We start from the raw sequence: 14348 nt of genomic DNA, 5'->3' as shown, positions 1-14348 counted from the left end.
ACCAGGGTTGCGGGACTTCAGTTATCTGGAGAAGCTGAGGTTGTTCACCTTGGAGCAGAGAATGTTAAGGGGAGATTTAATAGAGGTGTTCAAAATTGAAAGAGATTTTAACAGAGTAGATAGGGAGAAACTATTTCCACTGGCAGAAGGGCCAGTAACTAGAGAGACAGATTTAAAGTAATTGGCAAAAAAGCCAGAGGGAGATGAGAAGATCTTTTTTTTTTAACTCAGCGAGTTGTGATGATCTGGAATGCTTTGCCTGAAAGGGTGGTGGAAGCAGATTCAACAGTAACTTTCAAAATGGAATTGGATAAATGCTTAAAGGAAACATTTACATGGCTATGGGGAAAGAACAGGGTAGTGGGACTAATTGCTCGCTCTTTGAGAGAGCTGGTGCAGGCATGTTGGGCAATAGGCCACCTTTTTGTGCTGTATGATTCTATGAAAACATTATTGAACTTTAAGTTGAGCAAACTTTAATTACAATATCAAAGTGGGATATTAAAGGTTATGGGGAGTGAGCAGGAGAGTGGGATTAAACTGGGTGGGATATTAAAGGGTATGGGGAGTGAGCAGGAGAGTGGGATTAGACTGGGTGGGATATTAAAGGGTATGGGGAGTGAGCAGGAGAGTGGGATTAGACTGGGTGGGATATTAAAGGGTATGGGGAGTGAGCAGGAGAGTGGGATTAGACTGGGTGGGATATTAAAGGGTATGGGGAGTGAGCTGGAGAGTGGGATTAGACTGGGTGGGATATTAAAGGGTATGGGGAGTGAGCAGGAGAGTGGGATTAGACTGGGTGGGATATTAAAGGGTATGGGGAGTGAGCAGGAGAGTGGGATTAGACTGGGTGGGATGTTAAAGGGAATGGGGAGTGAGCAGGAGAGTGGGATTAGACTGGGTGGGATGTTAAAGGGAATGGGGAGTGAGCTGGAGAGTGGGATTAGACTGGGTGGGATATTAAAGGGTATGGGGAGTGAGCAGGAGAGTGGGATTAGACTGGGTGGGATATTAAAGGATATGGGGAGTGAGCAGGAGAGTGGGATTAGAATGTGTTGCTCATGGAATAGCTGGCTTGATGGGCAGAATGTCCTGTTTCTATGCTGGATCCTTGTGACTCTGATGTACAAGAATGATAGGTTTGCCAGTAGTGTTAACATGGGAAATGGAGCCAGGGATGAGGGGGGGTGCCACGCGATCTGTTGTGTTTAGCCCTTATTCTGCTGCATAAGCTGCAGCATTGTTGAATGCAACCTGTGTTTTAATGGTTAATACAACTACAGTCTACCAGTCATAATTCAGTTATTTTATAGCACATAAAATGTAATTATCCAAATATTCCAATTAACCAACCCAATTAAAATGGTTTTATTTTTTAAAAAGCAAAATAATGTGATTATCCAGGGAATGGACTGTATCCATGTTATTTATTTTTATTCGTTCATGGGATGTGGGCATCGCTGGCAACGCCAGCATTTATTGCCTATCCCTAATTGCCCTTGAGAAAGTGGTGGTGAGCCGCCGCCTTAAACCGCTGCAGTCCGTGTGATGAAGGTACTCCCACAGTGCTGTTAGGGAGGGAGTTCCAGGATTTTGATCCAGTGACGATGAAGGATCGGCGATATACTTCCAAGTCAGGATGGTGTGTGACTTGGGAGGGAACTTGGAGGTGGTGGTGTTCCCATGCGCCTGCTGCCCTTGTCCTTCTAGGTGGTAGAGGTCGTGGGTTTGGGAGGTGCTGCCGAAGAAGCATTGGCAAGTTGCTGCAGTGCATCTTGTAGATGGTACACGCTGCAGCCACGGTACGCCGGTGGTGGAGGGGGTGAATGTTTAAGGTGGTGGATGGGGTGCCAATCAAGCGGGCTGCTTTGTCTTGGATGGTGTCGAGCTTCTTGAGTGTTGTTGGAGCTGCACTCATCCAGGCAAGTGGAGAGTATTCCATCACACTCCTGACTTGTGCCTTGTAGATGGTGGGAAGGCTTTGGGGAGTCAGGAGGTGAGACACTCGCCGCAGAATACCCAGCCTCTGACCTGCTCTTGTTGCCACAGTATTTATGTGGCAGGTCCAGTTAAGTTTCTGGTCAATGGTATCCATTAAGTGCTAAGCTACACCCTAGAACATGATTAGCCTTGCTTATAACATATTCAGATTGATTATAACATGTATCCATGTTATAAAAGATAAATCACCAACTGATTCAGCATTGATCCAATTATTATTTCTTTAGCTCTACCCCCTTCCTTTTAAAGTTTTAAATATGTTTTCCTTCAATATATGTGCTATAGAGAACACATCAACTGTTAACTCTTTGGCTAACAGTTCAAGAAGCTTTATTGATCAGTGGTCAATAGCTAAAGCAAGGTGCCCACTTTGGCCTGATTAAAATAATAATGGAGTCACCATCCTGTTATGAACTGTGAACAGACTTAAGTCGTAGCACTCTTGCTTCTGAGCCAGAAGGTTGTGGGTTCAAGTTTCACTCCGGAGACTTGAGCACATAAGCTAGGCTGACACTCCACTGCAGTACTGAGTAGTGCTGCACTGCCGTAGGTGCTGTCTTTCGGATGAGACGTTAAACCAAGGTGTCTTCCCCCTCAGATGAGGGGAGGAAAAAGAGTGGGAGAGCAATAGTGATAGGGGATTCTATCGTAAGGGGAACAGATAGACGTTTCTGTGGCCGCAGATGTGACTCCAGGATGGTATGTTGCCTCCCTGGTGCCAGGGTCAAGGATGTCACTGAACGGCTGCAGGGCATTCTGAAGGGGGAGGGCAAACAGTCAGAGGTCGTGGTTCACATTGGTACCAAAGACATGGGTAGAAAGAGGGATGAGGTCCTGCAGCAAGAATTTAGGGAGCTAGGTAGCAGATTAAAAAGCAGGACCTCAAAGGTTGTAATCTCTGGATTACTCCCGGTGCCATGTGCTAGTGAGTATAGGAATAGGAGGATAATGCAGATGAATGCGTAGCTAAAGAGTTGGTGCAGGAGGGAGGGCTTTAGTTTCCTGAATCACTGGGTCTGTTTCTGGGGAAGGTGGGACCTGTACAAGTCGGACGGGTTGCACCTGAACCGGAACGGGACCAACATCCTTGCGGGGAGGTTCGCTAGTACTGTTGGGGGGGGGGGGGGGGGGTTTAAACTACTTGGCGGGGGGGTGGGATACGGAGTGGAGCTATAGCGGGGGGTGATGCACAGCCAAATATAGAAGGAAAAACAAGTCAGCCTGGAAGGCAGAGCACAAGGGAGTATGGCAAGGCTGGATGGCATTTATTTTAATGGAAGGAGTCTTGTGAGCAAGGCAGATGAATTGAAGGTGTTGATGAATACATGGGAGTATGATATTGTTGCTATCAGAGACATGGTTGAGGGAGGGACAGGACTGGCAGCTCAATATTCTGGGGTATAGAATCTTCAGGCGAGACAGAGCGGGGAGTAAAAGAGGAGGGGGTGTCGCAATATTAATCAAGGAGTCAATTACTGCTGTAAGGAGGCATGATATCTTAGCAGGTTCCTCTAATGAGGCCATGTGGGTAGAACTTAAAAACAAAAAGGGGGCAAGCACTTTGCTGGGAGTGTACTATAGGCCCCCAAACAGTCAGGGGGAGATAGAGGAACAGATATGTAGGCAAATCTCAGTGAACTGTAGAAATAATAGGGTAATAATAGTAGGGGATTTCAACTTCCCCAATATTAACTGGGATAGTCAGAGTGTGAAAGGCTTAGAGGGTGCGGAATTCTTAAAGTGCATCCAGGAGAGCTTTTTGAGCCAGCATGTAGAAAGTCCTACAAGAGGGGGTGGTACTGGACCTAATTCTAGGGAATGTAGCCGGGCAAGTGGTAGAAGTGTCAGTAGGAGAGCATTTTGGTGACAGTGACCATAATTCGGTGAGATTTAAGGTTGTCATGGAAAAGGACAAAGATGGACCGGAAATAAAGATTCTAAATTGGTGGAAGGCCGATTTTAATGATAAGGCAGGATCTGGCCAAAGTGGACTGGGATCAGATACTTGTAGGAAAATCCACATCAGAGCAGTGGGAGTCTTTCAGAAAGGAAATAGAGTACAACGCCAACATGTCCCCGTGAAGGTCAAGGGTGGGACCAACAAGCCCAGGGAACCCTGGATGTCAAGGGATATACAAGAATGGATTAGGGAAAAAAAGGGAGGCTTTTGGCAGATTCAAAGGACTAAAAACAGTGGAAGCCCTAGAGGAGTATAGAAAGTGCAGGGGAGTACTTAAAGAAATTAGGAAAGCGAAGAGGGGGCATGAAAAAACACTGGCGGGCAAAATAAAGAAAAATCCCAAGGTGTTTTATAAGTATATTAAGGGCAAGAGGATAACCAGGGAAAGAGTAGGGCCCATTAAGGACCAAAGTGGCAATCTGTGTGTAGAGCCGGAAGATGTGTGTTCACTATGGAGAAGGATGATGTAGGCATAGAAATCAAGCAGGGGGATTGTGATATACTTGAACAAATTAGCATTGAGAGGGAGGAGGTACTAGCAGTTTTAGTGGGCTTAAAAGTGGATAAATCCCCAGGCTCAGACGAGATGTATCCCAGGCTGCTGCGTGAGGCAAGGGAGGAGATTGCAGGGGCTCTGACACAAATTTTCAGAACCTCTCTGGCCACAGGGGAGGTGCCAGAGGACTGGAGGACAGCTAACGTAGTACCATTATTCAAGAAGGGTAGTAGGGATAAACCAGGGAATTACAGGCCAGTGAGCCTAACATTTGTGGTAGGGAAATTATTGGAAAAAATTCTGAGGGACAGAATTAGTCTCCACTTGGAGAGGCAAGGATTAATCAAGGATAGTCAGCATGGCTTTGTCAGGGGGAGATCATGTCTAACCAATTTGATTGAATTTTTCGAGGGGCTGACTAGGTGTGCGGATGAGGGTATTGCAGTTGATGTAGTCTACATGGACTTCAGTAAGGCTTTTGACAAAGTCCCGTATGGGAGACTGGTCAAGAAGGCAAGAGCCCATGGGATCTAGGGCAATTTGGCACATTGGATCCAAAATTGGCTTAGTGGCAGGAGGCAGAGGGTGATGGTTGAAGGTTTTTATTCCTTTGCTGTTTGTAGTGTACTTTAATGATTTAGATATGAATGTAGGAGGTATGATCAGTAAGTTCGCAGATGACACGAAAATTAGTGGAGTGGTAAATAGCGAGGAGGGAAGCCTCAGGCTACAGGACGATATAGACGGGTTGGTCAGAACAGTGGTAAATGGAATTTAACCAGGAAAAGTGTGAGGTGATGCATTTTGGGAGGACTAACAAGGCAAGAGAATACACAATGATCAGAGGGACCTTGGTGTGCATGTTAATAGATCCCTGAAGGTAGCAGGACAGGTAGATAAGATGGTTAAAAAGGCACACTTGCCTTCATTAGCCGAAGCATCTATATATATATAAATCGATACTTCTGTCTGTCATTCTGTCTGTCATTCTGTCTGTCATTCTGTCTGTCATTCTGTCTGTCATTCTGTCTGTCGGGCTATGCGCTCGAAAGTTACAGGGCGTACCTACGCGCGCGTTACCTCCAAGGAAAGCTTACGCTTCCGAGACGGTTTTAAGCGTATTTACGTTTCGGCCGGGCTAAAATCGCGCCCGCGGTATCCCAAAAACCTTCAACATTCCGCTCATTAGCATCTCATTATCCGCTCATTAGCGACAGAGTGACCTCGAGCTCGACCAATCATACGCCGGGTTGCTGGCGTGTGCCGCCGGGCCAATCGGTGCGTGTGTGGCCGGGCCTTATCGTTCTGAACCGAGGTGAGTCGCCGCCATCTTGATTCCAAACTTTTCCTTTTTCCCGCTTTCTGCGTCTTTAAAAAAAACGTTGCTTTTAAAACACATATTGTTTTTTAAAAAAATGATTTAGAAACGAATTAACTTATCTAATCTCATTAATTTTCCTACCTTTCCCGTTTTTCCAGGTAGGCCTCGAAGCCTCGGCTTCTCCTCCGCACCCACGCCCGAGCTAGGCACCTCCCGGCCCCACTCGAAGGCTGCAGGGGCGGGCGGGCCTCAGCCCAGCGCCGCTACCTTACTAAAGGGTGCGCGCAGCAGGAGCTAAGACGCGGCGTCTCTCTCTGGCTCGGCCGGGGGGCGGGGCTTGCTGAGCGTCAACGGTTACCCTGGCAACCGGGCCCGCCGGCCGTCTCGCACAGCCGCAATCGGCGGTCTTCACCTCGGGGGGGGGGGGGGGGGGGGGCGCGACCCTCGGGGGGGGGGGGGGGGCCCGCCCGCTCCCCCCGCCCTCCCTTTGCCCCCCCCTGCCCTCCCTCCCCCCCCCCCCCCCCCCCCCCCCCGCCCAGTCGCGTGCTCTCTCTTCCAACAACAACATGCCCTCGAAAAAGCCTCGGCACCGCCGGGCACTTCAGCTAGTAGAATATAAGAGCAGGGAGGTTATGATGGAGCTGTACAAAACGCTAGTTAGGCCACAGCTGGAATACTGTGTGCAGTTCTGGTCGCCACACTATAGGAAGGATGTGATTGCATTGGAGAGGGTGCAGAGGAGATTCACTAGGATGTTACCTGGACTGGAGCGCTTCAGCTATGAAGAAAGACTGGACAGGCTGGGGTTGTTTTCCTTAGAGCAGAGAAGGCTGAGGGGGGACGTGATTAAGGTGTAATAAATTATGAGGGGCATAGAGTGGATAGAAAGGAACTTTTCCCCCTAGTAGAGGGGTCAATAACCAGAGGGCATAGTTTCAAGGTAAGGGGCAGGAGGTTTAGAGGGGATTTGAGGAAAAAACTTTTTCACCCAGAGGGTGGTTGGAATCTGGAACTCACTGCCTGAAAGGGTGGTAGAGACAGGAACCCTCACAACATTCAAGAAGCATTTAGATGAGCACTTGAAACGCCATAGCATACAAGGCTACGGACCAAGTGCTGAAAAATGGGATTAGAATAGATAGGGCTTTGTGGCCGGCGTGGACACGATGGGCTGAAGGGCCTCTTTCTGTGCTGTGTAACTCTGACTCTATGACACTATGGACGTAAAAGACCCCACAGCGTTATTTTGAAGAAGAGCAGGGGAGTTCTCCCCGGTGTCCTGGCCAATATCTCTCAACCAACATCAGTAAAACAGATTATCTGGTCATTACCTTATTGCTTTTTGTGGGATCTTGCTGTGTGCAAATTGGCTGCCACATTTCCCACAATACAACAGTGACTACACTTCAAAAAGTACGTCATTGGCTGTAAAACATTTTGGGATGGCCTGAGGTCATGACCGGCGCTATAGAAATGCAAGTCTCTTTCTAACATACAAAAAACACAGTGAACTGACCCTAAAAATCTGATTGTTCAAATGTTTAAGAACCACACTGCTATTGAGAATAGGAGAGCTGAACATGCCAGCTCGCTGCTGGCTGCCATGGTAATTCCAGACAAGTGGCAACTGCAAACTGTGCGGCAAGAATAGAATCAGAATTGGAGCTGCAAGGATGGAGAAGCTGTCAGGAAGAAGCTATAAATAATGTCAACAGGCATCTTCTCAATCTGCTACTGGACGTAGGGTCAGTGTTATCGACTGGGGAAGTATTCGAGTTATGTCAGTGGAGATGTGTGAATAATAGCCTTGGACACCGGCTCTGCATTGTGAGGATTCATTGGCTGGAGGCCAGCCAGCCTCAGGGTTGGAGAGCACCCAGTCTGATGATGCAACCCTTTGCTCTCTTGGGATGGCCAAAAGCATCCAGTATGGGCTAGATGGGGATTTTAGGTTTACCCCTCTAAGTGGAGAACAACACAAAACAAATTTTTGTCTGTTCCATAATGGCTGTAGCAGTTTTGCTGTTTGTTTGTATCATTAACGGAATATTTTACCTTCGGGCTTCGATTGATATTCCTCCCCCAAATTACCTAGTTTCCCATGTTTACAGTCCAAATCACACTTGATCTCCTTTTAGACAGCAACATAACACAGTAAAACATCCCAAGGAGTTTCACAGGAGTGTAAATCAGACAAAAATTGACAGAGTCAAACATCAACAACAACTTGTATTTATATAGCACCTTTAAATTAGTAAAACGTCCCAAGGTGCTTCACAGGAGTATTATAAGACAAAAAATTTGACACCGAGCCACTTGAGATATTAGGGCAAGTGACCAAAAGCTTGGTCAAAGAGGTAGGTTTTAAGGAGCATCTTAAAGGAGGAAAGAGAGGTGGAGAGGTTTAGGCAGGGAATTTCCAGAGCTTAGGGCCTAGGCAACAGAAGGCACGGCCACCAATGGTGGAGCGATTATAATCAGGGATGCTCAAGAGGGCGGAATTAGAGGAGCGCAGATATCTCGGGGGAGGGGGTGGTTGTGGTGCTGAAGGAGGTTAGAGATAGGGAGGGGCGAGGCCATGGAGGGCTTTGAAAACAAGGATGAGAATTTTGAAATCGAGGTGATATTAGGACAGGTGACCAACTGCTTAGTCAAAGAGGTAGGTTTTAAGGAGGATCGAGGTGGAGAGGTTATGGGAAGGAATTCCACAGCTTGGGGGCCAAGACAGCTGAAGGCATGGCCGCCAGTGGTGGAGTGAAGGGAGTGGGCGATGTACAAGAGACAGCGCATTGCGTGGGTTCTGGTGATGCACCAAGCTTAAAGTTGATAGCTGTGTGAAGTAACTTTTATTTAGAAAATTGCAGCTCAAAAATCAGCAAAATATCGTGCAACAAAGTCCCTAACATTTCATTGTGGGTCCCTGGTACAATTTGAGGCAGGAGGATTACTGTGTGGAGTTTGCACATTCTCCCTGTGTCTGCGTGGGTTTCCTCCGGGTGCTCCGGTTTCCTCCCACAGTCCAAAGATGTGCGGGTTAGGTTGATTTGGCTATGATAAATTGACCCTTAGTGTTAGGGGATTAAATACGTGGGGTTACGGGGATAGGGTGGGATATGTGTCGGTGCAGGCTCGATGGGCCGAAATGGCCTCTATCTGCACTGTGGGGATTCTGTGATTCTGTGATTCTTCACCGAGCACAGGTTGAGTGAGTCTTTGCTGGTTATGAAACTGTCCAGCCCGAATTAAACTCATTGTATCGATGATCCGCTCACATGTATTTCTGTTTTCTTTTTCTGGCACTTATGTGAACATATCTGCGAGTGTCGCAGGTGGTTTTTAACGAAGCTGGTTCTGAGACAGGAGCTGGATGGTGATGAGGTTTTCAGTAGACACTTTAATGGGCGACGTGAAGACTTTGAACCACTTCACAACTGGGTTGAATACTGCGGTTCCCGCTTGACCTGTGATGCTGAGATCGGATACTGGGCTTGTCTTAGTCTTAGCATTGCAAGTGCATGAACTTGGTTCAACACAATCCACGCTAAAAAAGTCTGTTCATCCCCACAACAAATCTCTGTGGTGGGGCTATGGTGTATTGTTCTCCCTCTTCAATACTCCTCTTCCCTCCTACTGGCTTCTTGTACAAGAAATGTAATCCAGACCTTACTTTTGCCCCAGCCTTTGAGGTTTTCTTGAAGGTAATATATAATGTAGTTTGGTAGCACTCTCGCCTCTGGGTTCAAATCCTACTCCAGAGACTTGAGCACATAATCTAACCTGACACTCCAGTGCAGTACTGAGGGAGTGCTGCACTGTCGGAGGTGCTGTCTTTCAGATGAGACGTTAAACAGAGGCCCCGTCTGCCCCCTCAAGGTGGATGTAAAAGATCCCATGGTGCTATTCGAAGAAGAGCAGAGGAATGTCCTGGCCAGTATTTATCCTTCAAACAGATTATCTGGTAATTTATCACATTGCTGTTTGTGGGACCTTGCTGTGCGCATATTGGCTGCCGTGCTTCCTACATTACAACAGTGACTACACTTCAAAAGTACTTCACTGGCTGTAAAGTGCTTTGGGACGTCCTGAGGTTGTGAAAGGCTCTATCAATGCAAGTCTTTTTTTAAATTTAATGAGGGGTGAGGAAAGTGACAATTTAATTAACTTACCCTGGGACCAGGAGAAAAACAAATGGAGGAGTGTAGAAGTGTCCATGATAAAAGTGTATACATACGGCTGTATTAAATGGACGGAAAGGTGATATATTTATACCTGTTATGTATTGTTATGGCAAATAAAGAATAGTGTTCACATTCAATGCTATTTAAATTTTAAAGTGCCTGAAACTTGTGCTGCCCTTCAGGATTGAGATGTGCTATCGCTGTAATGACATTCAGTGGCCAGTGGTGGCAGCACTGTCGCTCGCTTCTGTTCTAGGTGCAGGGAGTTGTAACCAGAATTCCCTGCTCCTGAATCCAGTGCGTTGATCCCTGTTGCTAAGTACACGCTGGCAGATCAGGTTTTACTTCAGTTCATCCGAGTAACCATTTCTCGCATCATCAGTGAATCTTGTTAGTTCAGTGTGCCGTTTCTCCAAAATCACTCCTCACTCCATGTCTGAGAACGTGTGCATGTACGCTCTCTCTCACTCACTTATGCACACCCATGCTCATACACACTCTCGTACGCTCTCGTGCTCATACACACGCTTTCTCATTCGCGCACATACACACATTTATACACGCTCACTAACGCTCATACACGCTCGCACACATTGCACATTCGCGCGCTCCCTCTATATCTCTCTCTCTCTCTCTCTCTCTCTCTCTCACATTAACTCATTCAGTCTCATGCACTCTCTTCCAATGTGCCATTAAGTAGCAATTGGGCAGCAACCCTGAACAATTTGCCTTCCATTGCCTTGAGGTATGAGCTCCAGTTTGAGCCTTTATTGCTACCACAGCTGAGATCCACTAACTTTGTGTAGCAAAACATTGAGCTCCAGATCTTTCATGACCCCAAAAATTGGGTGTATATCCAGTTCCCTTTTGAAAGTTACTATTGAATCTGCTTCCACCACCCTTTCAGGCACTGCTTTCTAGATCATAACTCATCTCCACTCTGGTTCTTGTCCTAACTATCTTAAATCTGTGTCCTCTGGATACCGACCATCCTGCCAGTGGAAACAGTTTCTCCCTATTTACTATATCAAAATCCCTCTTCATTTTGAATATCTCGATTAAATCTCACCATAAGCTTCTCTGCTCAGCTTCTTCCAGTCTCCCCACATAACTGAAGTCTCTCATCCCTGGTACCATTCTAGTAAATCTCCTCTGCACCCTCACCAAGGCCTTGACATCCTTCCTTAGGTGTGGTGCCCTTAATCTAACCCAGTGAATTTATAAAGGTTTAGCATAACTTCCTTGCTTTTGCACTCTTCTGCTTCTGTTTATAAAGCCCGGGAGCCCGTATGTTTTTTTTTTAACAGCCTTCTCAACTTGTCACCTTCAAAGATTTGTGTACGTAAACCCCCAGGTGTCTCTGTTCCGGCACTCCCTTTAAAAATGTACCATTTAGTTTATATTGCCTCTCCTCCTCCTTCCTACCAAAATACCTCAATTCACAGTTCAGTCTTTTCATTTTACAGATGCCCATTGTGGAAAAGATTCGCACTATAGCACAGAAGATTTACGGGGCTGAGGATATAGAGCTGTCTCCCAAAGCTCAATCCAAGGTGGATTTGTACGTCAGTCAGGTGAGAAACATTCAACAAGCAAGCAGCCTGCAAAGGGTCGGTTTAGTATTTGTTCACACTGAGCGGAATTATTGGGAGCTTGGCCTATCGATGAAGACGTTCAAAAGAACCATTCATGAGCTGTAATCAAACTCGTGTTCATGCAGTGCCTTAATCCCAGAACAAAATTGTCACAAGGAGCTTCACACAGAAGTGAAGTAGGCACTGAGCGTAAATGGGGGACTTGGGAGAAGTGAGCTAGGGAGAGTTGAGATCCAATAGGAAGCTTTTAAGAATACCTTGGGAGGGTATCTGTTTCGGGAGCAAGTGTCAGAGAGGAGAGTTAAGACAGCTGGAGGCCGTGTCACTGTACAGCGGAGGGAGGGAGGGGCAGGACAGCTGGAGGCCGTGTCACTGTACAGCGGAGGGAGGGAGGGGGAGTGAGTGGGACAGCTGGAGGCCGTGTCACTGCACAGCAGAGGGAGGGAGGGGCAGTGAGCGGGACAGCTGGAGGCCGTGTCACTGTACAGCGGAGGGAGGGGGAGTGAGCGGGACAGCTGGAGGCCGTTTCACTGTACCAGGGAGGGAGGGAGAGTGAGTGGAACAGCTGGAGGCCGTGTCACTGTAAAGCGGAGGGAGGGAGGGGCAGTGAGCGGGACAGCTGGAGGCCTTATCACTACAGCGGAAGGAGGGAGGGTGAGCGAGTGGGACAGCTGGAGGCCGTTTCACTGTACCAGGGAGGGAGGGAGAGTGAGTGGAACAGCTGGAGGCCGTGTCACTGTACAGCGGAGGGAGGGAGGGGGAGTGAGCGGGACAGCTGGAGGCCGTGTCACCACAGCGGAGGGAGGGAGGGAGAGTGAGTGGGACAGCGGGAGGCCGTGTCACTGTACAGCGGAGGGAGGGAGAGTGAGCGGGACAGCGGGAGGCCGTGTCACTGTACAGCGGAGGGAGGGAGGGAGAGTGAGTGGGACAGCGGGAGGCCGTGTCACTGTACAGCGGAGGGAGGGAGAGTGAGCGGGACAGCGGGAGGCCGTGTCACTGTACAGCGGAGGGAGGGAGGGAGAGTGAGCGGGACAGCTGGAGGCCGTGTCACTGTACAGCGGAGGGAGGGAGGGAGAGTGAGCGGGACAGCTGCAGGCCATGTCACTACAGCGGGGGGGAGGGAGGGAGCGTGAGCGGGACAGCTGGAGGCCGTGTCACTACAGCGGAGGGAGGGAGGGAGCGTGAGCGGGACAGCTGGAGGCCGTGTCACTGTACAGCGGAGGGAGGGAGGGGGAGTGAGCGGGACAGCTGGAGGCCTTATCACTACAGCGGAGGGAGGGTGAGCGAGCGGGACAGCGGGAGGCCGTGTCACTGTACAGCGGAGGGAGGGAGGGAGTGTGAGCGGGACACCTGGAGGCCGTGTGACTACAGCGGCGGGAGGGAGGGAGAGTGAGCGGGACAGCTGGAGGCCGTGTCACTGTACAGCGGAGGGAGGGAGGGGCAGTGAGCAGGACAGCTGGAGGCCGTGTCACTGTGCAGCGGAGGGAGGGAGAGTGAGCGGGACAGCTGGAGGCCGTGTCACTGTACAGCGGAGGGAGGGAGGGGCAGTGAGCAGGACAGCTGGAGGCCGTGTCACTGTACAGCGGAGGGAGGGAGGGGGTGTGAGCAGGACAGCTGGAGGCCGTGTCACTGTACAGCGGAGGGAGGGAGGGGGAGTGAGCGGGACAGCTGGAGGGCGTGTCACTGTACAGCGGAGGGAGGGAAGGAGAGTGAGCGGGACAGCTGGAGGGCGTGTCAGTGTACAGCGGAGGGAGGGAGGGGGAGTGAGTGGGACAGCTGGAGGCCGTGTCACTACAGCGGAGGGAGGGAGGGAGAGTGAGCGGGACACCTGGAGACCGTTTCACTGTACAGCGGAGGGAGGGAGGGAGTGTGAGCGGGATAGCTGGAGGCCATGTCACTACAGTGGAGGGCAGGAGGCGGAGTGAGCGGGACAGCTGGAGGCCGTGTCACTGTACAGCGGAGGGAGGGAGGGGGAGTGAGCGGGACAGCTGGAGGCCGTGTCACTACAGTGGAGGGCAGGAGGCGGAGTGAGCGGGACAGCTGGAGGCCGTGTCACCTGTACAGCGGAGGGAGGGAGGGGCAGTGAGCGGGACAGCTGGAGGCCGTGTCACTACAGTGGAGGGCAGGAGGCGGAGTGAGCGGGACAGCTGGAGGCCGTGTCACCTGTACAGCGGAGGGAGGGAGGGGCAGTGAGCGGGAAAGCTGGAGGCCGTGTCACTGTACAGCGGAGGGAGGGAGGGGCAGTGAGCGGGACAGCTGGAGGCCGTGTCACTGTACAGCGGAGGGAGGGAGGGGGAATGAGCGGGACAGCTGGAGGCCGTGTCACTACAGCGGAGGGAGGGAGAGTGAGTGGGACAGCTGGAGGCCGTGTCACTGTACAGCGGAGGGAGGCAGGGGGGAGTGAGTGGGACAGCTGGAGGCCGTGTCACTGTACAGCGGAGGGAGGGAGGGGGGAGTGAGTGGGACAGCTGGAGGCCGTGTCACTACAGCGGAGGGAGGGAGAGTGAGCGGGACAGCTGGAGGCCGTGTCACTGTACAGCGGAGGGAGGGAGGGGGAGTGAGCGGGACAGCTGGAGGCCGTGTCACTGTACAGCGGAGGGAGGGAGCGTGAGCGGGACAGCTGGAGGCCGTGTCACTGTACAGCGGAGGGAGGGAGGGGGAGTGAGCGGGACAGCGGGACGCCGTGTCACTGTACAGCGGAGGGAGGGAGAGTGAGCGGCACAGCTGGAGGCCGTGTCACTGTACAGCGGAGGGAGGGAGGGTGAGTGAGTGGGACAGCGGGAGGCCGTGTCACTGT

At 50.2% G+C, this 14348-nt stretch overlaps 1 protein-coding gene across 2 annotated transcripts in view; it reads left to right on the top strand.

The window, feature by feature from the left end:
• mthfd1l (methylenetetrahydrofolate dehydrogenase (NADP+ dependent) 1 like) overlaps positions 1-14348 on the top strand; it is a 725847-nt gene that overhangs the window by 594284 nt on the left and 117215 nt on the right. For both annotated transcript variants that reach the window (XM_085981835.1, XM_085981834.1), the window contains one exon: positions 11423-11530. In XM_085981835.1, coding sequence (XP_085837961.1) covers positions 11423-11530 — 108 coding nt within the window. The remainder of the gene's footprint in view (positions 1-11422; positions 11531-14348) is intronic.

This window comes from Somniosus microcephalus, chromosome 3 (genome assembly GCF_052327205.1).
Source record: "Somniosus microcephalus isolate GS21.2 chromosome 3, FLI_Smic_1.0, whole genome shotgun sequence".
NCBI classification, from domain to species: domain Eukaryota; kingdom Metazoa; phylum Chordata; class Chondrichthyes; order Squaliformes; family Somniosidae; genus Somniosus; species Somniosus microcephalus.
This window is presented reverse-complemented; position numbering and strand designations above follow the sequence as displayed.